The 23,462-nt window shown below is 47.4% G+C and overlaps 2 protein-coding genes across 2 annotated transcripts in view; one reads left to right on the top strand and one right to left on the bottom strand.

Annotated features, from left to right (window-relative positions):
- The window catches only part of LOC119178741 (BOS complex subunit NOMO1), a 104,241-nt gene that overhangs the window by 65,636 nt on the left and 15,143 nt on the right, over nucleotides 1-23,462 (bottom strand). The window contains exons 3-4 of the mRNA XM_037429974.2: nucleotides 20,783-20,977; nucleotides 11,264-11,644 (exon numbers count right to left, since the gene is read on the bottom strand). Coding sequence (XP_037285871.1) covers nucleotides 11,264-11,644; nucleotides 20,783-20,977 — 576 coding nt within the window. The remainder of the gene's footprint in view (nucleotides 1-11,263; nucleotides 11,645-20,782; nucleotides 20,978-23,462) is intronic.
- Nucleotides 14,627-15,767, top strand: LOC142770801 (uncharacterized). Its single transcript, XM_075872692.1, has one exon. The coding sequence runs from the start codon at nucleotides 14,697-14,699 to the stop codon at nucleotides 15,765-15,767; it is 1,071 nt and encodes a 356-aa protein (XP_075728807.1). The 5' UTR covers nucleotides 14,627-14,696.

Raw genomic sequence — 23,462 nt, 5'->3', positions numbered from 1 at the left:
TCCTTAAGATGGACAACTGGGCGCCCTCCTTCCCTCAGCAAATGTGCAATCTATTGTCGACACTCGATTCCAAATCTTACAGTAAACTTTATTGAGAAGCATCCACACTACTGTAGAGAACATTGTACAGACAGCAATAGCGAATTTCACCGCAAGCATGAACAACAGGATTACCACGTTTGACGCTAAAGCGGACGGACTTGTAGCGGAGCTGAACAACTTCATAGCATACGTGAAGAAGACCTACACCACCAAAGAGCACCTCGACACTTCACCAAGTGACGTTCATCCTGACAGAAAGCGGGCACGAGCAAAAGGCCGAAGTACTTCTCGCTCAGTTTCACCTACCTGTGAGCGCCAGCGGGAATTTGAACAGATTGAGGATGGCAGTTTCTAACCAGAAGACAACAAACACACACTTCTCCGTGTCTGGCAGTGGGACTGTCGTTCTTACCGTCCACGTTTTTCTACTTTGCAAGAATTTGTGAAGCAAGACCCATCTGACCTCATAGCACTGCAAGAAACAAATACACATAATGTGCGGCTACAAGAGTACAACGCCCACGTCCAAACAATGCGTACAGCAATCCTTACAAGAAAGACTATCACGGTACAGGAATTAGAACTGGTCAACACACTTATAGAGCAAACCATGATAGAAGTAATACCGAAAAGGAAGCTGCAAAAGAGACTCATTGTTGCGAGCGTGTACAGCCCCCCGAAAGACCAACTGCCAGGATTCGCCCTTTTGGTTCGAGAACTGAAGAAACGTGCCGATGTCCATCAAGTTGTTATAATGGGAGGTTTTGATGCCCCTCACCAGCAGCACAGCCTGTCATTGTGGAATGATCCACTCCAGACAACAAGGGCAGGGAATAGTGTTGCGACAGACACAAACCCCGATCTCACATTTACGTTAAATGTGCGTTTAGCAGAGTGGAGCTGTCTCTCAGAAACCCTGAGAAGCGACCACCACATCATTCAATTAACCGTAACTCACACTTGCAGGCCCAGGAGGATTGGAACAGCCCAACTAACAAAGTGGAGTTCATTCTGAGATGCTCTAAATGTTGCGACCACCATCGATGACGTAGACAATTAGGTGAGGAAGGTCTTCGACAATGCGGACCAACACATCAAAAGAATACAGCTGAATGAGGACACACCAGCCGTTGACGCGCACCTCCTCCATCTCTGGAAAGCAACATCTCTTCTCAAGAGACGGAAGAGGCAGAAGCTAAATAAGAAACTCAGAAAGAGAATCACCCTGCTCACTGAACAAGCACAGGAATATGCAGAGAGGTTACGAAGACAGAACTGGTCTGCATTTTGCGATGCACTACAGGGAGCCTTAAGCACTAAGAAAACGTGGCACATTCTTCGCGTTCTTCTCGACAATGGCCCTACAAGGACAGAGCTGCAACAAAACCTTTGTAGGCTGATAGACAATTATGCCGGACCGAGAGCTCCAGCAGATCTGTGTGGCGACGCACTCATAACAACAACGGCACACGACAAAGCCTACGACAGAAAACCAAACCCCGAACTTGATGAACCATTTACGCTGGCTGAACTAGCTGCAGCACTAACTACATTCACTAGAAACACCAGCCCAGGAAAGGATGGCATTATGAACAAGCATCTCAGCAACCTTCCGCAGCAAGCCATCGAAGCCCTACTCCAGTATCTCAATGCTTGCTGGGAGAATGGAGAAATACCGGCTACCTAGAATCATTCAGATATTACAATGATCCCGAAACCCAACAAGCCCCTCGGCATCGAGAACCTGTACCCCAATTCCCTTACCTCGTGTGTAGAAAAACTATTCGAGCACATAGTACGCAACCGGCTAACCCTGTACCTTGAAGAAAAGGGATATTGTCCAAACAAAATGTTTGCATTCAGGCAACACCTATCAACTCAAGACATCTTCCTTTAACTCAAAGAAAACCTCATCGATCACCTGAGCACCAGAAGCAAATCTTCAATCATAGCCATTGATATAAAGGGTGCTGTTGACCCCGTCAGCCTTGACGCTATCCTCTGCAACCTTGAACATCAGGACAGCGGGCCTCGGTCATACAACTATGTAAGAAATTTCCTCATGCACCGCACGGCCACAGTGGGAATCGACAACCTTCACAGCAACACTTTCCGACTACCGAGCAGAGGTACTCCGCAGGGTTCAGTCATTACGCGGTTGCTTTTTAACATTGCATTGATCTAGTTACCCAGCCTCCTCGCCACAGTACAAGACCTGCGGCATGCTTTTTATGCGGACGACATTACGTTATGGACAAGGGCCTCGAATACCGGAATGCCAGAAATGCGCCTACAAGAAGCAGTAGATGTCATCAAGAGATACTTGAAAAAATGTGGTCTCGAATGTGCTCCCGAAAAGTCAGAACACCTCATCCTGAAGTGCAGAATGAGAGGGCGGCCAGCCGCCTACATTGAACCTGATCTCAGCATCACGCTTAACAAAAAGCCCATCAAGAAAGTGGAAACGCTATAAGTACTGGGGCTCCACATCCACAAAGATAGGTCAGGTGCGGCCACACTCCCTCGACTACAGCACATGCTATCTGAACTCACGCATCTCGTCAGGCGAATCAGGAACCGTAGAAGTGGCCTTAAGGAGCAAGACAAGCTGCGCGTGATGCGAGCTCTCCTCAGCAGCCAAATAACCAATGGCACTCCCAACCTCGCCCTGAAGAACGCAGAGGTAGAGAAGCTCAGCATAATTCGTAAGGCCACCGAAATTGCTTTAGGGCTTCCTTTCACGGCTTCCACTGCGAAACTACTGAAAATGGGTGTGCACAATACCTGGCAGGAACTAGCTGAAGCACACAAGGCTAGCCAGCTAGAACGGCTAAAGCTGTCGCCCACTGGAAGATCAGTGCTACAGAGGCTGAACTATAGCGAAACCTTTATAGGCGAAACAGACACGGACTGAAAAGAACAGATTCTGCCAAACATCCACGAATTTTTTTGTATTACACGAATCCCGCGTTATATGCACCCCACACATCACAAGGAAAGGAGGCATGCTCTACAACGAAATCACAGCCAAGATCCAGATGCCAAATGTACAGACACAGCCAAGTATTGTGGTAGAGATGCCTATGCTTTGAGCGTCATTGATTCTCCAGGCGTAGAGCTCGCATCTGCCACAGTACGCACTCGAAGCCCAGAAACTGCAGAGGAAGCGGCAATTTCCCTAGCTACCACAACGTGCCTGGATGCAGCTCTGGTATTCACAGATTCTCAAGCAGCCATGCGAAACTACAGCAAAGGTCGTGTGTCTACTCAAGCAATTTAGATATTGAAGCGCCGAAGCACTCCGATGCTGTTCCCCTGAGTGACATGGGTCCCTAGGCACGAAGAGCTGGAGGGAAACAAGGCGGCTCACGTCGTGGCCCATGATCACGCCTATCGGCTACCACTTCCCGCTTTTTATACGCCAGGACTGCGACCACAGAGGCTGAGCCTGAACCTAACACTTACTCTGCAATACTGCAACACCATAGGCTGGCGCGTAAAGAGTATCCAGCACCACACTCGAAGCTCAACAAAGAGGACAGCCCCATACTGAGAAGACTGCAGAGCAACACATACACAAGCAGCATACTAATGCACCAATTGTACCCCACATTACATGAATATGTTTGCTCGATTTGCATTGTACCTGACACGTTGGCCCACCTGATCCTCGAGTGTCCATGCAATACACACACAGACCTATAACCTCCGCCGAATACCTGCGACACTGTTCAAGAAAATGAACACCTTCTCGAAACGTGGGAGGCCAAGCTCGCCTTGGAGGACCTGGACCAACAACGACGTCTCGTCACCAGGGCCAAGGAGGCAGCGAAGGCTAGAGGGTTCCTGGAATGAGGAAACCTCCCAGCTAAGGTGAACGCGGAACCTACACCGCTACATCCTTTGGAAAAATAAACATTTGTTCCTCCTCCTTCCTTAGAATGTGTTTGGAGCAACATCTAGCAGCTACATGAAGGGGCTCGACGTAGGGCACGGCAGCTACAGGCGCGGCCATTGCAAGTAACACGGCTCGCGTGGTCGACGGGCGCCACGCAAAATATCCATCATGTTTTTCCGATGAGCACGGCCCCCTGCCTTGTGTTATTTCTGACAGTGGTCATGCCTATACAAAAAGAAAATGCATAAATTGCAGAAGTTTGTAAGCTAACTTAATCGCGCCAGTTGGTTCTGTATGTCGCTGATGTGGATGCGCTTTGAAGGCGTGGACCGGGCATTGACAGTGCACACCTGTCTTTTCCTTGTTTGCGTCTTCTAAGCAAACCCACATCAACAATATGCAGAAGAGCTGCTCGATTCATAGTGAAGTTGTTCAATTCAGCTTTTCGACTAGAACTGAAAACCTTCCTCCTGTTGAACCTTGAACATATTTGTGTTTTCGTCTAAGCACACAACCTCAGGATAAAACACTTACTTATGCGCTTGTGTCACACTGGACACTTTCTAAAGAGATCAGCAACGATTAATCACTCGCGATCAGAAGTGTGCGTGCGACTGAGAAATTATAAAATGTCCTGCTGTCATGAGGGTCACGCGAGCTACAGTAGGCTCACGATAAGTCAAACTCTGATAATTCATACTTTTGTTAATTCAAACATAACTCAATTTTTTTGGTTGGCCCTCTATTCATTAAATGTATTTAAAAGCTTCTTAACTCAAGCTCCATCATTCGATTAATTCATACTTTTTGCAGGTTCATATCAGAAAATATCTGCTTCTTTCTCACCAATGTTTAAAAATGTGTGTGCTTGTATAATCCTAACAGTCTAAAAATGAAAAATAAGAGCCTGAGACATTGTGGGGGCGAAAAGACTGTGAAATGAGCATTTCCCCCTGGAGCGGCCGTATTTGCTTACACCAACGTTGTAGAGGTGCTGACACTCCCTGTAAAGTTGTTTGCACCGCGTGGCCCACGTGTCTCGCACAAAAGCCGTATTTCAGGGGTTTATTATTTATTTATTTATTTACAGGTACCTAAAAGACCCCAATGAGTGGGGTTTTACATGAGGGGTGTTGAAGCACGAAAATTACACAACTGATCAACAAACACAAAAAAAGAAAACAAAAACTGCACGAGCGTATCACGAAAGGGTATCAAGCACGCTCTGTTAATAAAAAGCATACAATGCCAACCAACGAGGCATACCAACGAAGCATAAAAAGCATACAATGCCAACCAGCGAACCAGATAACACCACTAAGGATAATCGCATACATGACACAAAAATAATCAGTACAGAAGTTTTTCAACGGCAGCTTTGAACTGAGTCGGGTTTGTTTGGTGACGACACTTTCAGGAAGGCTGTTCCATTCGATGGCTGTCAGAACAGGAAATGAATTTAGATAGGCGGTCGTGCGTGCACCAGGTGGGTATACTGCTTTTGAGTGGTTGAGGCGATTCGATGGGTGGTGAGCAGTTTTTATGTGGAGGCTTTCGCATGATAACGAGTTATAGAATTTGTGGAAGAGGCAAAATCGTGCTACTGTACGTCGTGTTTTGAGACTTGGCAATTTAGCTTTACGTTTAAGAAGTGTTACGCTTGTGTGGTATGAATAATTGGAAAAGATGAATCTGGCCGCACGGTTCTAAACGGATTCAAGGATGGTACTTGAGTTAGCTTGTGGTAAGTCCCAGACTGCACACGCGAATTCCAGCTTTGGGCGAACAAGCGTTTCGTAGGCCAATAATTTAACTGTGGACGGAGCCAGGTTAATGTTATGTCGGAGGAAGCCCAGCGCGCGATTCGCGTCACTGGTAATGCGATTTATGTGGGATGACCATGTAAGGTCATGAGAAATAAGAAGACCTAGACATTTAGTGGACGAGACAGGAAATATAGCGGAGCCACTTAAGAAATATTTGTACGTGGAATAGGAGTGACGCCTGTGGAATGACATGATGGATGTTTTGTGAATGTTTAGCACCATGAGCCATTTGTTGCACCATTCATCTATCTTCCTTAGGTCTTGCTGGAGTGCTACGTTATCACTGGGATCGATAATGGGGCGATAAATGACGCAGTCGTCCGCGAACAACCGAATGCTTGAAGAAATATTGTCTGGTAGGTCGTTGATGTATATGAGAAAAAGTAAGGGCCCGAGGACCGTCCCTTGAGGAACACCTGATAGGACAGGAGATAAGGATGAAGAACTGTTGTTAGCGTAGACAAACTGCTGTCGGTTAGTTAAAAAGTTTGTGAAAGCCATGCAAATACATGTTCGTCAAGGTTTAAATGTGAAAGTTTAGATAGCAAACGCTTGTGGGGAACTTTGTCGAAGGCCTTCTCGAAATCTATGAAGATAGCATCGACGGGGACGTTAATGTCTAATTTAGAATTAATGTCACTTAGGAAGAGTGCCAATTGAGTGTCGCAGGAGAGACCTTTTTGGAAGCCATGTTGATTGGGATGAAAGAACTTTGCAGATTTCAGAAAGCTAGCTATGTGCGTGTAAATGATATGTTCCATTATTTTAGAGCAAACACATGTAAGAGAGATTGGACGAAACGCGTTATCTGAGGCTTTCTTGGGGACAGGTACCACTTTTCCTGTTTTCCAATCTTGGGGAACAGAACCTGTTGAGAGGGACTGCTGGAAGATATGGCTAAGAATGATGCTAGAGAGGTGTTTGGTGTTTTTAAGAATTTTTGCATTTATGCCGTCAACGCCTGAGGCCAAAGATAGCTTCAGGGAGTCAATGACGTTTGAGATGCCGTGTGGTTGGAATGTAATGCTGGGCATGATGGAGTGCAATTTAGTAGAAAGGGACACAGGGCCGTCGTCTGGCTCGCGGGTGAATACTGAGCAGAATGTGGAGTTAAGGGACTCGGCAACCTTGCAGTCAGGAATAGCAGTTCCTGAGGAGTCAAGCAAGGAAACTGTAGGGTTTACGTGTTTGGGGTTAATGGTCCTCCAGAACTGCTTAGGGTTAGTGCGAATCAGAGCTGGCAGTGTCTACGAGAAGAAGGTGCGTTTGGATTTAGACAGGAGTGAATCGAACTTTTTCGATGTTGCTCGATATTTATCCCATGTGTGTGGGTCGGTGGATGTTTTTGCCGCTCTAAATTGCCTATTTCTTTTTCTTTTGAGCCGTTTTAACTTAACGCTGAACCATGGGGATGCGATCCGCTCTGTTATCGTTTTTGTAGGTATGTATTTTGCAATCAAACATTGCAAAATACATACCTACATACCTGCAATCAAACGGGTAACAACTATTGAGCGATAGGTGGCGTGTTCACGAGCGGTAATGCCCACTATGTTGTTGAGTGCTGTTTATTATTGTGTAAAAATGTCCTAGCGTGTTGCTCACGATTGATGTAATAATAATTAGGCTGACGATATTGCCGATTAAAAAGTAGTTAAATATATGTGTATTTCGGTTTCTCCCAAATGCGTCTACTGTGTCCGTTTTCTCCAAGAGCGTAGTGATGGCGCTCGCCAATTCGAGACCCCACAGCCTTCAAGTGAAAAGGCTTTGCAAGTAAACAAATGTTTGAAATGAAACACATGCATGGTAAACCGTGATGCTTCTCAAATGGTATAGAGAGCTTTGTGCTGAAGGCACAAACCTATAGCAATGAAGCAGTTTGCAATCCACAATTTCTTTAAAAGGTCTGATCAGCAGTAAATGGCCAATTAGGTTGTGCATTTTACATCACTGATTTCTGTTCACCGAGTGCAGTTGGGGCTTAAAAACACTTGAAAAATTTTTAAATGTGAAAAAATCAATGCCTAATCATAATATGCAGTGCCACGCCACTCAGAGTCATCTATCTGAGGACTTCTGATAATTCAAACGTCTTGATAATTCAAGCAATATTTAGCGGTTCCTTTGAGTTTGAATTAATGAGAGTTGATTGTGTCATGGTTCACTCACAAGTAAGCTATTCATGAGTCAAATTTTCAAGTTGGACCCACCTAAACCTACAGTTCATACCCAAATATAAATTAGCTAGAATGCGGTGATGTTCATGAGCGGCAGAAAGACACGCGATGAGTCATTTGCTCGCACAGGTGAGAGCGTACTTGCCGGCGTCGCTTTCAAAAAAATAAAATGCAACTACAACGAAACATGGACACCACGATGTGCACTGTGCGGCGATTCATGCTAAGCATGGCTACTTTGTATTCTGTGTTGTTTCGAACAGTACACAACATTGATATCGTTGAGACTATAAAATCAACCCTTTTACGATGAATTTTCAGTGTTAGCTTTCATGTTTTGCCACCTATTTCAGGCGTCAGTACACTTATCTGCCACTGGTGTTCCCGGTAACCAGGGTCCTTCGACTAGTCTAACGTCTGAGTATCGCCTCTGTGCCATTCGTCTTCGCTGAGCTTTACATCGCCTTTGATGAAGTGGGCAGAACAAACCTACGCGCTCTTAGTGGAAATCCAGTTCTCTCACGTCGTCACTGCAATGTAGGCGCTCTTTCTATCGTCATCGGTCTGAAAACAGAACATTTTCACTAACATATAAAATTAATTCAGGCATGAACTGCATCCTGGCTGGACAAAGCTGTGCTTGAGTTGCCAGCGCTACATCAGAATAATTTGATCCACATAAAACCTAAAAACACAAGCCGCCGCGGCCATCAACAAAGGCTAAAATGACGCAAAAACAAGATAAACCAAAAATTTCCACAGATGATTTTCCGGTAAATGCATAATGTTGCCAGAGACCGGTATACTTTGGCGAAATTGTCTATAAAGATGAGCACAAAATGTGGGAGGCGAAGAGAAAATAGCCAACCTAAAACAGGACAGCAAGTTTCGTTTCCACATTTTTCTTGACTTTGTAAAGCATACATCGCTATGACTGTCTTTATTAGCGTATGTGTCAGGTAATCGTTAATACACTCAAACCTCATGATAACAATGTTGTCTCCTGCACAAAAATAGGTTTGTTATATCCAGAAATTCATCATAAAGTTTTGTTTTCAACACCATAGCTATTGCAAGACTATTTTTAATTTACTTCATTATAACCAATATTTTGCTGTACCCGGTTCATTATAACGAGGTTTAAGTGTACAGCATTTTAAAAGCGGAGCTGCATTAGTTTTGCATTGTTTGGAAAAATAGAGTTGTTGCTATTACTGATTACACACAGGTCATTAATCTGAAACCTCATTTATCAAGAAGGCTTCGTGTAACTAAAGTTTGAGGCATTTGAAATCTTAGCTAATAAGGTGCGAAAAAAAAGTCAGGATGGGCAATAAGAACTGTTTCTGAATACGTAACCGAGTATTCATACAGCCTTGGAAATGACTGCACTACTGACAATTTAAACCAAACAGCAAGTGAAAGGAGCCTAGCTTTTATACACAAGACCTTGATTGCCAAAAATGGCGGCAGACCTAAGCATAATCTCAAAGCTTGTCTCTCGAGGACTACAAGAGGATGATGCCTATAAGCAGAGCTCCAGCGCATAAGATGCTCTTGAATTCAAGCACTTGGCGAACATGCATGCACTGCCAGTGCCTTATCTGATTCCTCTTCCCCTTAATCTCTGCTTTACCTTTCGCAGGATTTCCTAACCCTCGACAAGCTGCATGTTTTGGGTGCGTCTTCTCTCCCTCTTTTCCCTCCGTCCTTGTGTATCTACGCATGGCCACAAAATAATAATAATAATAATAATAATAATAATAATAATAATATATTTCAACCAGTGTGGTCCCCGACAGCGCCTCCGATAACAATGATAACGATAACGGTAGGCAGGTTTCGAGGAATTACAACTTGCTGCCGAATCATCCATGGATAATGGCCACAGATCATTCATTCTGTGACATCACCCATGAACGACGGTTCACCTGTACCTCTTGGTTGAAAGTGCGAATTTTCATGAGGGTGCAAATGTGCACATGCTATCTGTAGCACGTCTGATAGAAAGACTTCAGATGAGATCAAACAAACAATGCGTTATCTTGATTGATGAAGCACACACGAGAAGACAATGAAGAATAAGAACCACATGACAGGCACTGACAGGTGCACTTGAGCAGACAGGCTTCGAGGCCATTTTTCATTTGTTTGTTTTTCCTTCAATATATGCCACGTAACAACTCTGGGGCACTGGCCAAGAATGCGAAGTATAAATTTAAAATAATATTTGTAGAATGTTAGGTGATTTAAAGTAAAGTAAATAAAATGGCAAAAATACGTATGTTTCTTCTTTGTCTTCCTCTTATAAGTTCTGTGTCAACCAAGATGAACACATACCAATTAGTTCAAGCTTCCATTCTCACACAAACAATGCTCCTCAAGCGAGTGAAAACCCTTTTTTAAAGTGCAAGTAAAATTTTGATTAATCAATAACAATATTACTTTAAAAATTATTCAATGAAAACCTATATCAATTAATGATTAATTGATTAAGCATTTTAATTGTCCATCTCTAAGGGGGTACTGCCAATTGGACGTTGAGCGTATCTGTCTTTGGTCAGTTGGAATAGTTCAAATAGTAAAATTCCAGTGCTAATCGAATCGAATAGCATATACTGCTACAAAAATATTCAAAACCCCGAATATTGGCAGACCCTTAGTTGCTAGGCTGTTATAGATATGTGCTTACATTTTAAGTTGTTGAGCGGTGAAGCTGTGGAAACTTTTGCACCTCACGATGCGGCTTCTGACTCTAGGGGACAAAGGCATGTCACTGTTGTCGGGTGGTAAAAATACTGATTTGATTCCTTTCTTTCTGATTGTGAGCCGAGCACACTGTATATGAAAAAGCATGTTTGCCGGAGTCCGCTTCCGTTGCTCTATGGCCATTGCAGTTTTTATTGAATCCTTAGATGCTCTGTTGCCTTGATAGAATACGGGCTTGGTGGTCTACGAAAAAACTTGTCTAGCAGCTTGAAGATTGTTTCAAAGGTCTGTTTTAATAAAAGCATTGTTTTCAACAATCAGTGATTATATTGTCTTCCCACCACATGCTCTTCCCACACCCATTTCGTCTCGATTTTGACTAAAATGTCCCTAGCACACATCTGTTCCCCAACCCACTCTGCTTTGTTCTTCTCCCTTATGATTACACCTATTGTTTTCCTTTCCACTGCTCGTTGCATCGTCCTCATTTTAAGTTGAACCCTTTTTGTAAGATTTATGCCGTGTTAATAAGTGCATACAGGTAAGATGCAGCTGTTATAACTGATATACTGCCAATCAAGCGCTGCTCTGACCGCTGTTTGACTTGCCTGGAACTTGCTGGGGAAGCGGTGGCCACCGTGCTTGACAGAAAAGACAGCCTGCCGTGGCGCAATGTCAAACTCAATACGTTCCGCCTTGTAGAAGGGCAGCAACTTGTACGAGCCTGGAGGCACAGCGGGGAACATGAACTGTCCATCCTCGCCAGATGTCACAGAGCACAGGAAGTGCAGGTCAGTCGGCAGACTAAAACCACGGGGCGGGCTGCCCTCGCAGCCTCGCAGTACCATCTTGGTGGCTGTCTTGGACTTGCCAGATGCGAGCACAAAGTGCACGCCTCGGATAGGGTCACCCTCTCCAAAGACCTCCCCACGAACATCGTAGCCAGCGACCACGAGGCTCTCGGTGGGGGTACCATTGTCGTCAATTACCTGGGGACATGTTTGGTTTATTAGCTTTCGTGCACATATTACCAGTGAGCATTCTGTTAGTAACACAGATACAGAAAAAGCTCATTAATTTGACACCTATCATTTTCAAAAATGTCATAATTCAGATGTGTTCTTTGGAACCAGCTGGCCTATGTAGTGTTCAAAGGGATAAAATTGATAAATCAGGTCATATTTGGCGGGAACCTGATTAATTTAGATGATTCTCAGAGTGTGCAGATTGCGATGTGATACAAATCTGCATCACAAAGGAGCGAAAGTAGTGTTCACGGCCAACCTAAATGAAGCAGTGCCGCCAACAATGCCATCGTCATCATCATTAACTACTACAGTCGAACCGCTTTATAAGAGACAAATGGGTATAAGAGACACCAGTGTGCCTACAGTAAAATACGGGTTGATTAGAAAATGCATACACGTTCTCATATAAAATCTCATATAGTCGGTCAACTTACTTTGCGTACCCTTGGCATGCAACAACTTCAAAGCTCACCCTTCGCACTGGAAAAAGTGGTCCATTGCTACGTCGTCGTCATGTGTACCGAAGAAAGAGCGAAGAGTGTCCAGCGCATCCAAAACAACCCGCTGGTTGTTTTGGATGTGCTAGCGCATTGTTCCTGCCCTCAGTCTCGCTGTCAGCGGAGTTAGGGCTAAAGCTGACTCCGATGATGCGCCGCGCTCGTACTAATCTGATCGTGCATTTGGTGCGGCCATTCGTAGTAATCTGACCGTGCCGCCGCTTACAGCTTCGTTGCTTGCGACGAAGCATGTCGCCATGAGTGTGCTAGCGCGTCGTTCTTGCCCGCAGTCTCGCTGTCGGCGGAGTGAGGGCTAAAGACGACTCCAATAACGCGCCGCGCTCGTAGTAACCTGATCGCGCATCAGCCTACTGCTCCTAACTAAAGCGTAATTATATCTTAAGTGATCATCGAGCCGTGAACACGTCACGAAGTAGCAATTTTCGAGAGCCATGTCCTCGCGACGCACAAGCAGCAGACGACGATCTCCGGGAGCGAGCATCGAGCCAATGGCGAGGCGAGCTGAGGCAACAAGGCGGCCACAGCGAATCAAGAGCCTCGAAACGACCTTCAAACATTTGCTTTTTGTGCGTTTGTTTTTAAAGAGAAGAGCCAGCTGAGGCGAGAAAGTTAAACACGAATAAATGCTCTTTCCTATGAGCCCAAAATGCCGGCTCCCGGACCCGACATCGCGAAGCCATAATTTTTTGAAGATTGCTGTTTTCTCGCGATTCCCAGAAAAAGTTTCGCTACCTAGGTGGGAAATGAATTTTCTGAAGCACTTCTGCGTGGTTTTCATTGTAGATATTTTGGAATCGGATAGAAAAAGGGTTCCAGAAACTGAAAACTTAATTTTCAAAAAGTCGATTTTTTTGCCATATTTCGCGATCCTAAAGCCGCGTCCGCCCTTAAGTAAACAGAAATGGCGTTGCCCACGCTAGCATGGCAAAAGCAGACGTTTACAAATTTTGAGTGCGCATAACACGCATACGAGCATATCTTCAACAGTTAACCTTTGGTGAGAGGGTAAAATAAGGCCCGCACCGTGGTAGAAAATTCGTTAATGCGGGATCGCTGTTTAAACACATTTCGTTGCCGTGAGCTACGTAAACATGGGCTTCTATGAACGTTCGCCCGGGATCTGTAAATATTTCGTTGTCGCGGGGATTTCGTACTTGCGGGGTTTCGTTATTACGGAATTCAACTGTAGTACGTTGGTTCTTTCCTATTCAACAGACAGGCACCAGAAGAAAAGAGAAACTGTTCAATGAGACGACCTCGTTCATCACAGTGAGAATCGCCCCACAGACGGCTATGTGCATTCAGGTCCCCAAGGAACAGATAGGGTTCAGGTAGTTCATCTAATAAAGACTGGAATTCACGTCTTTCAAGACGGTGGTGTGGAGGTATATACAAAGAGCAGACGGTGACGAGTTTGTTTAGAAGAACTGCTTGGACAGCCACCGCCTCAAGGAATGTCTGGAGTGGTAAATGTGTACACACTACCCTTTGATTACTTATAATGGCCACGCCACCAGATGGCCACGCCACAGCATTATCTCGGTCTTTTCGGAATATGACGTAAGCACGTAGAAACTTTGTATAAGAGGATTTTAGCTGTGTTTCCTGTACACACAGCACTTTTGGTGAGTGTTTCTGTAAGAGCTGTTGGACATCGTCGAGGTTTTTAAGCACTCCTTTGACGTTCCAGTGTATAATTTGTGTTTCCATATTAGAACTAAAGTAGTGCTGTGTGTACATTAAGGTAGTGACTTGTTTAAGCTGAAAGTTTGAGCTTAAGTAACAGGGCTGTCATCAGGCCCTGTTATCAGCTTTTCAGTTCTCTTGGCGCGCTCCAGAGAGCCGCGCCGCTCTTTCGGCACCAGGGGTGCCACCGTATCCATTGCCTCCTAGGAAGCACTGGATGCACACACATGCGAGCTGGTTGTTCGAAGTTTGGGCTTCCGCTGGTGAAGGGAGGCCTTGAGACCTGAGGACTCTGGAGTCTCTGGTCTCAGTTGAATAGTAGGTGGAGTAGACTCAATTACTGCCGCCTTGGAGGCAGAGGCACCGCCGATGGCTCGCTCTACGCAGACCGAAGGAGTAGCGAGGGCTGGTGCGATGCTGCCTTCTGACGCACCGCATCAGCATATGTGCGGTCATAAAACGATGACACTTTTCTTCTTGGTTCTTTAAATGTGATGTTTTCTTTTTTGTTTATTGTGATGATCTCTTTTTCTTTTTTTCAAAAATGAACAGTGTAGAGGTCGCCACCCTTCAGTCATTTAGTTCGGCTGCCCCTAGCATGTGGCGCCCCTGAGATTGTATATATTGTGCCCCGAATAAAGTGGGGGGGCCTTTTTTGTTAGCTGAGCAGCTGTTGTGCGTATCGTCTCTCTCCGCGGGCACGGGCCGCTCGTGCTCCGGGACGCTCGTGCGGCACCAGTCACAAGACATGGTGTCAGAAGTGGCTGCGTAACGCCCCCTCATCCCGAACTCGCCCGTACCGCACGACGATGGCCCTCGACGGAGTGGCGCCGAAAAAGCTCAGCCTCAACCTCCAGCCGCCCGCACCGTTCGACTTTGTGAACCCGGGAACCTGGCCAGCATGGCTCAGCCGCTACGAGGACTACGCTGTCGTTTCCGGCCTGACTCAAGCATCCGGCGACATGCAGGTACGCTCGTCGTTGTACTGCATGGGGCCGGAGGCCCGCCCACTTCTTGAGACATTCTCGCTCGACACCGCATCACTCGCCTCATTTCAAGCGCTTGCCGCCAGCTTCACCGACCACTTCGTGCATCCGGCGAATGAACTGTACGAGTCGTCGCGTTTTCACCGGCGTGTTCAGTTACCCGACGAGAGCGTCGACGCCTACTACGCCGAACTGTGTAGAATGGTGAAGCGGTGCAACTATCCGTCAGCTGAGGTGGAGCAAAGGCTTGTACGCGATAGATTCGTCGTCGGCCTCCGCGACTCGCGCCTTTCGGACCAGCTTTGCCGGAACGCGAAGCTGACGCTCAAAGAAGCATGGATGCAGGCCCGTCAATCAGAAGACGCTGACAAAGAAAAAACGTTGCCTCAAAACTGTGCAAAGCACTTCCGCGAGCTACACCTCGACGCCGTACGAGATACGAAGTTCGCCTCTCGCCGCCGCAACTACGATAAGCGGCCTTCGCCCCCGCGAAAAGCAGAGCGCTCCTGCCAGCCGTCAACATGTGAATTCTGCGGCCGCGCGCCACATCCACGTTCTAACTGCCCTGCTCGAAACTCCGTCTGCAACTCCTGCGAAAAGAAAGGACACTTTGCAAAAGTGTGCCGCGCGCGGCAGGCAAAACAGAAGCTCGGCTCCATTCAGCTACACGCTGTCAGGACGCTCGCCGCGGCAAAGTTCGTCGACACCACTGTTGACAACTACACAGCGCAGTTCAAGGTCGATTCCGGAGCCGAGGTGTCCGCCGTTCCGAGCGACTTCCCTGCATTGCCGGCCAAGCTCGACCCCGTCAACAGCCTGCTCACCGGACCTGGCGGTCAGCCGCTGGGCGTGCTGGGTTCGTACGTGGTGAGACTTCGGTGGCACGGGAAATGAGCTCTCAGCGCTTGTACGTGATCCAGTCTGTCACCGTACCTCTTCTTGGACTGCCGGCGCATCAAGCTCTGGAGGTTGTAAAGTTTCTCGACGAACTTCAGACTCCGAAAGCAACATTGCGTGCTGAGCTCTTCCAGGGATTGGGCACCCTCAAGGACGAGTACGCTATCCTTCCGAGACCTGGCGCTGTACCCTTCTCCCCAAGTGTGCCTCGTAGGATTCCCATCCCGCTACTCGGGGTCGTCCGTCACGAGCTTGACAAACTGGAGGAAGGAGGCGTGATCCCCAGCGTCGACAAACCAACCCCGTGGTGCTCTGGTGTCGTTGTAGTACGGAAAGCCGATGGTTCCTACCGGCTGTGCGTTGACTTGACTCAGCTGAACAAGGTTGTCCTTTGGGAACGCCACATCCTACCAACGGTAGAGCAAGTCCTTGGCCTCCTTAGCGACGCAACAGTTTTCTCCAAGCTGGATGCAACAGCAGGTTTTCATCAGGTTAAACTATCTGCAGACTCCCAAGAGCTCACAACGTTCATCACCCCATTTGGCCGATACTGCTTCTGCCGGATCCCCTTTGGCATCACCTCCGCGCCGGAGTACTTCCAAAAACAGATGGCCAGGATCCTGGAGGGCCAGGAAGGAGTCGCCAATATGATAGACGACATTCTGGTCTTTGGGCGCACCCGCAAGGAGCACGATGCCAGACTGAACCAGGTGCTGTCTCGCCTTGCAAAAGCAGGCATCACGTTGAACCAAGAAAAGTGTCGTTTTGGTGTCTCCGAAGTCTCCTTCCTAGGAGTCATCGTTTCAGCACAAGGCATCAGTCCAAGTCCAGACAAGGTCGAAGCAATCAAAGCCATGGAGGCTCCAACCGACATAGCAGGTGTCCGGCGACTGCTCGGAATGGTGAACCATCTTGCCCGGTTTTTGCCTTGCATCTCAGAGGTCACAGCTCCCATCAGAGCACTTCTAAACAAGTGTGCGACTTGGGTGTGGCAGCAGGAACAAAATGCTGCATTCGAGAAAATCAAGGAACTCCTGACATCAGACCGTTGCATGGCCAAGTACCATCCATCATACGCCACCACAGTTTCGGCTGACGCAAGCTCATTCGGACTGGGCGCAGTCTTGCTGCAGACACAACCCTCTGGAGAGCGCCGCCCAGTTGCGTTTGCTTCGAGATCAATGACCGAGACAGAGCAGCGTTACAGCCAGACAGAAAAGGAAGCGTTGGCAACAACATGGGCTATCCAACGGTTTGACGAATTCGTCCGCGGCATCACCTTTGATGTTGAGACAGATCACCTACCACTCGTTTCTCTCTTCGGCAAGATGGAGCTGGACATGCTGCCGCCTCGCATACAGAGAATCAGGTTAAAGACCATGCGATACCAGTTCCGAATGCTCCACGTGCCAGGAAAGCTGTTAGCTACGGCAGATACCTTGTCACGCATCACCCAAAAGGCGTCCCTCCCCCTGGACACCGTGGAATTGTTTGTAGCTCAAGTGGTCAGCGGCATGTCAGAAGCCTTTCCGCTAAGCCCAGAGGACGTGCGACAAGCACAAGAGTCCGATGGCGAATGCAGAACCCTCACCTCTTTCTGCCAGAATGGTTGGCCACAGAAGTCCAAGCTGCCACTGCACCTCTCCCAGTATGCCTCAGCAGCAGATGAGCTCTCTGTCTGCGACGGTGTTCTACTGAAAGGCGCCAGGATGGTCATCCCGCATTCTCTTCGGCCGGCTGTTTTGACGCTGTTGCACGAAGGACACCAAGGCATCAACAGGACGAAAGCTCTCGCTCGAGAGTCCATTTGGTGGCCTGGCATTTCGGCAGACATTACCTCTCTGGTAATTAACTGCGAGCAATGTGCTTCCACTCGGGTGAACCTTGCAGAGCCCCTGGTCTCCACGGTCCTACCTGGACGTCCCTGGGAACTTGTCGGCATGGACCTGTTTTACCTCCGCAGCCAGACATTCATCTTGGTGGTGGACTACCACTCCAGGTACCCTGAAGTTGTAACCTTGAGGAGCACAACGGCTCAGGCAGTCATCGACGTTCTCAAAAGCATCTTTGCCCGGCATGGGATTCCGTGAGAAGTCAGATCAGACAACGGTCCACCGTTCCCTTCACGCGAGTTTGCAGCATTGGCGGCATCTTACGGCTTTGACCACGTCACCAGCAGCCCGCACTATGCGCAATCGAACGGAGAGGCGGAGAGAATGGTCAGGACCATCAAGGAGTTGTTTCGCAAAGCAACAGACCCTCATCTGGCCTTGCTCAGCTACCGGAACACCCCCGGAGTCGATGGCTTCAGCCCGGCCCAGCTCTTGATGGGACGACAACTCCGAACCAAAGTGCCGAAACAGGACTCCCAGTTATGTCCTCACCGGGCGTCGCGGAAAAACGTGAGGAGAAAAGATGCAGGCTACAAGCAGAAACAGGCCGCTGACTTTAACAGGCATCACAGAGCTCAAGATCTGTTATCGCTCCGAACAGGCCAGTGTGTCTGGGTACGACCTGATCAGGTCAAAGCTACAGTGCTTAGCCCAGCACGCCGACCACGAAGTTATGTCGTGGAAACTGAGCAGGGTGGCGTCCTACAACCGGCGTCACCTAGTGCCTTTTGCACCTCCAGCGCCAAGGGTGGAACCACCGCCGTCTGAGGAGCAGGAGCCAGAGTGAACACTGCCCCCTTTGGAACCCCAGCGAACTACTACAGTGCAACCACCCGATTCCCTTGTACTGCCCCCTGCAGACAGTGACCGCAGTGATGGTGTGACACGAACACGTAGTGGCCGCCGTGTTGTGCCTCTGAACCACCTGAACTTGTGATGTGCAGTGTCTGGCGTCCTCCGTCTTCCGTCTGGTCTTCAAGGAGGGAGATGTAGAGGTCGCCACCCTTCAGTCATTTAGTTCGGCTGCCACTAGCATGTGGCGCCCCTGAGATTGTATATATTCTGCCCCGAATAAAGTGGGGGGGCCTTTTTCGTTAGCTGAGCAGCTGTTGTGCGTATCGTCTCTCTCCGCGGGCACGGGCCGCTCGCGCTCCGGGCCGCTCGTGCGGCACCAGCCACAAGACAAACAGAACCGTGAGTATGCAGCATGATTCCTACCACAGTTAACAGTGTGCCAGTTCTTCGCAGTTGTCGAACGTGTGACCCACAACTCGACAGAGAGATCAAGTTTGCCGGCCATGACAGCTTTGCGAGCCGTGGCCATATCCTTGACATTGGAAGCAACGGCAGGCGTTGGAATATATGACCTCACGGAAGTCTTTGTATACCCAGTTCGAATGGTTTCCGGCAGATCGCTCGTAACAAAGGTCAGTATACTAAGTGTTTATTTGGCGTGTTCTTTTTTCCCCTTCTTATCTTAACACGCTGTACGTTGGTAACGTTCTGGCTCTTCCACCCTTCCAGAAGTTGAGCTTCAATGAGGTCAAGCAAATCTGCGTCTGACACTACCCCGCGAGCCGAGTTCATAGACCTGTGCGATGTAATACTGATTGGTGTGTCGCCAAAAGTTGGGAGAGAGTTCAGCTTTTCGAATTGGTCTTTCTCTCGTATCTCAAGGAGTAGGTCTCCGCTGGCCATTCTGGTAACCTTGTACTCGGCACCGAGAGTTTCGGTTAACCACCTAGCAACTACGAAGGGGGATACAGTTCTGGCTTACTTCTTACTTTTCTCGCAATGTATACCATAGAAGTGAGTAAAGATTTGTTTTGGCTGGTTGAAAAATTGACGTCTTCAGAGCGTACCCGCTTTTAGGAGGCACGATCACTAAACAAAGGGAACGCTCTATGCATGTTAATTGTATGTTGTTCAGCAGAATTGACGGCCACCCACCACAGAGCCCTACGAGGGGATGCTGCAAGTTTGCAGATGCCGAAAGCTTGCAGACGTCGGCCGTACAACACTGCCATAACCCAATGCGCCTAGACCAAGGTAGGCTATTTGCACAGGGATACCTTTGGCGCCGGAAAAATTGGAAGTAAACGGAAGGGAGAAGTAGACAGTAAACATTAAAAAGTGAGAAAGACGAAAATGTAGGAAGAGAGAGATTTACCGGACACGGCTCAGCCACACACGGCTAGGCATGGGAGGAGATCGAAACCCCCCCTGTTAGCTCGGGCCTGTAGTGTCGCTACACACCAAACGCCTGCTTTCGCTGACGCCCCTGCGGGGAAGCTGAAAATCAGTACTCAGGAAGAGCACTTGAGAAAACGGGAGAATGTGAGACCACAGGCAGTGCCATTTGTGCACAAAATAAGCCATAACCTGAAAAAGGTGGCCCAGAGATGTGGAATTCTTGTTGTGTTTTCCACTCCAAATAAACTGGCGCAGCTGTGCGAGTTTAGGCAATGACCTTTAAGACGTACCATTCATGCTGTCTGGTTGATGATAACAAGAACAAGTTTCTTCGAGCTCTGTGTACTGCCAGCAGTCACTAGTGTATATAAATAGCTTGCCATTATTACGCTCAAGAACATATGCATTGCGGCCGATTTGTTTCGCGGTGCTGCAGAGTGAGGGGTCGTAGGTTAGACTCCCACTAGCTTACCTTTTTCTTCTAGTTTTTTTTTTTTCTTTTGCAATCTGTTGGCCAATATTTCACAATGTCATAGTGGTGAAAAAAAAAGGTCAGTGGAGCCTTGGTGGACCCTGGCATAGAACAATTCCTTGTTAAAAAACAGGTGGGGCTGGGTCTGCTTTGTTTCACAGCTTGGCAGACAAAAGCTGCAGAGCCCAGTTCACTGCGTGTGAGCATACTCTCGCTCATTTTAGGCCTGGGGCTGACGCCCGTGCGCTCAGGTTAAAAAAGTGCGTGGCTGTCAGCACACAATGTCTGCATGTTCCTAAAGCCTCCAACGAGAATCCACACACTATGTCATAGACTACCAAACTTGGTATCCTAGACACTACCATTTTGTGTAGCAAACAGGGGAATAACTTGTGTGACAAGAGCATAAATTCAGGTGTTAAGGAGAGGAAAAGATTATAGAGAGTGAGTAGTACCTTGACGGTGGTGCTGGAGCGACCCAAAGTCCAGAGGGGATGAGAGGCCACCAGCGTGTATTCTCCAGGCAGGATGCGTGTGAAAACATAGCCACCTCCTTTGGTGCTCAGAGTCTTCTGCAGCATCTTGCCCTGTTTGTCACGCAACTCCACCGTCACCCCGGGGGGTCCCTCTTGCTGGCCATCACTGAGGACCTGCACTCCACACAGAAAGATTTAATGTGTACGTATTATCACTTGGGGTGCACGAATATTCAACACTTCGAATGTCTATTCGATTTGATCCACACTGGGATTTTAGGGAAGAAGCTCCTTATGGTCTAGGGCAGTTCCATCTCTCCGGCGTACCCAGCAGAGCATATCCAAAAGCAGACAGACAGATGGACGTATGGACGCTTCGCCCATATTATCAACATGAACTCTATGGATATGCTGTGATTATAACTATTGAAACTTCCCAAAGACAAATGCAGTCAACGTTCCATTAAAAGGGACCCCTTCGAACTGGCAGTATGCTTCACGTCATCACATTCTCGAATTGCGGCAAAGCTGCTTTTCAAGCTCCTCTACGGTAACAATGGTATTGACTGGAGAAAACGCTAGTTCCAACATGAAGATAATATACATGGCAGATCGAGAGGTTGGGGCTCAATCAATGCTGTTTTGGACCTAACATTTGGAGTCCGAGAAATCGTATGCCAAAGTTATTTAGCATCCAAAATTTCAAATGTCTTGGTACGTTGATGTCTATGAGGCAGATTTGGAACTCCTTACTTGAAGGGAGCACACCGTTGTCCATCACATCAGTTGGGCTTCTTCTGAAGTGTAAAGTGTTGTCGGCAACACTTTGGTTGTACCAAGTCATACGCTAATGGAATGTGGGTCGGCATTGCCTAATTTTTTATGAGCCAACTATAAAATACCACGCTGCCAGCCCTTCATCAACCTAGTGAAAAAAAAAAAAAAACACATTTTCATGTTGCTACGCCTTATAAGAATATGCTTAGTAATCCTCTTCAACTTTTTCTCCTCTTTATGTTGCCTCGAACTTTTACAAAAATATTCAATTCGATTCGCACTCCCATTTAAGTATTCGAATTTGCTTCGCATCCAAAATTTTGCTATTGACACAGCTTTAGTTATTACTGTTTCACTTTGCTTAACCCTCTGTTGGTTTATCGATATTTTTGCATGATAACGAAAAATGAGCCTGCAGTAGTCTATGTAAATAACGTGTGTAGAAATCGTCAGTGGTGGGAATGCCTTACAGCATTTTGGAGTAGCCATTGGAGCAGGCAAAATCTGCTTATGGAGCAGCTACCTCTGTGCTTGGAGCACACATGAGTGTTTTCCTGATACACACAGAGGAAGAACATTTAGCTTTAATTCAGTTTATAGTTCTCTCCGCTTACATGGTCATCGATATAAATACAGCAAGCCCACAAATAAGTACAAGAAAATAAACAAAAGCAGGATCCTATACAGAAGCGGAGACATAAAACAGCGAAGGATACTGCACTAACTAGCTGGCTGCAGCATTAAGTTCTATCAGTGCACGTGCGCACTCACTCACATAGACGTGTGCACAGGAGGCAAAGAGGGGTAAGAGGGAGGTGCAAAGCGAGCCCCATAACTTGACATGATAGGGAGGGGGGCACTGCAATAAACCTTCGCCCCCTCACAGCTTTTTTGAGATGCAGTACGGTCACAGGGGAGCCGATTGTCTACTGGCTGGCTGCGTGCAGTGCTTCGCCTACTTGTATACCTTGCCAGCCGCTTGCACCCACTATGCTTCAGACCGCGCACAGATGCAGCCAGAAGGCTATTGCGTTAACGCGATGATGCGAGCTTTCTGCAAGCGATGCTCTAGCGGTCCTGGCAGCGGACGGAGACGTGTTAGGGTTGTTGCCTTACGAAAGAGTGCAGTATGCTTCCTGTCACGTGGTGCACCATGACTCAAAACGCTTTACTTCGCAAAACCAAGCTGTTTTAGCTTCTGCAAAGTGGTGCATGCTGAACACGGTCTCGTAAAACAATCGAAGTCGAAGTGATCGGAGCCCCTGTGCGCTCAGGTAGGCACCAGCTATTAAAGGTGTGCAGTAAGCTTAAAGCGACGCTAAGCCACACACCTAGGGTTTTTATCGGTGATGTCATACTGATGCGCTTATCGGTGGTCTCCACATTGCCTTCGTTCTTTGCCAGTGATTACCAGAAAAGGCACTGCTGCAATCGTGCGGAAGTGGGAATAATTGATAGGCCAATTTCGTGCTGTTGCAGCAGCGCAACTGTATGCAAATGAAGCAGCGCAAGTGTACAAGATGGCGATCATCTCATAATTTCGCTCACAACTACTTTTGGTTCAAAAATCCCCTTCTTGCGCCACAATGGCGCAAATTAGCCAAAAACATTCTTTTGAAGCAGCATAGTGCAGTGATTTCCAGTTGGCGCAGGTTGGTGCAACTGGCACAGGTTTCCTACCACTGAATAATTTGAAGCAATTTGCACCAAAATGTGACCATTAGCTTATGAGGAAGAAATTGGAGGTATGTGTCCCATAGTCTCATGAGCGAACCACGCTATAATGCTTTTGCCAAATTTTTTGCACGAAGAGGCTCGAATCAAGCGGTACCAAGGTGCACTTCAGGGACTGTGCAAAAGAACAACTCTTACACAACTACAA

This window comes from Rhipicephalus microplus, chromosome 1 (assembly GCF_043290135.1).
Source record: "Rhipicephalus microplus isolate Deutch F79 chromosome 1, USDA_Rmic, whole genome shotgun sequence".
In the NCBI taxonomy this organism is placed as follows: domain Eukaryota; kingdom Metazoa; phylum Arthropoda; class Arachnida; order Ixodida; family Ixodidae; genus Rhipicephalus; species Rhipicephalus microplus.
This window is presented reverse-complemented; position numbering and strand designations above follow the sequence as displayed.

Coding starts and splice junctions, on each gene's coding strand:
- LOC142770801 (XM_075872692.1), top strand. CDS start 14,697: ATGGCCCTCGACGGAGTGGCGCCGAAAAAGCTCAGCCTCAACCTCCAG.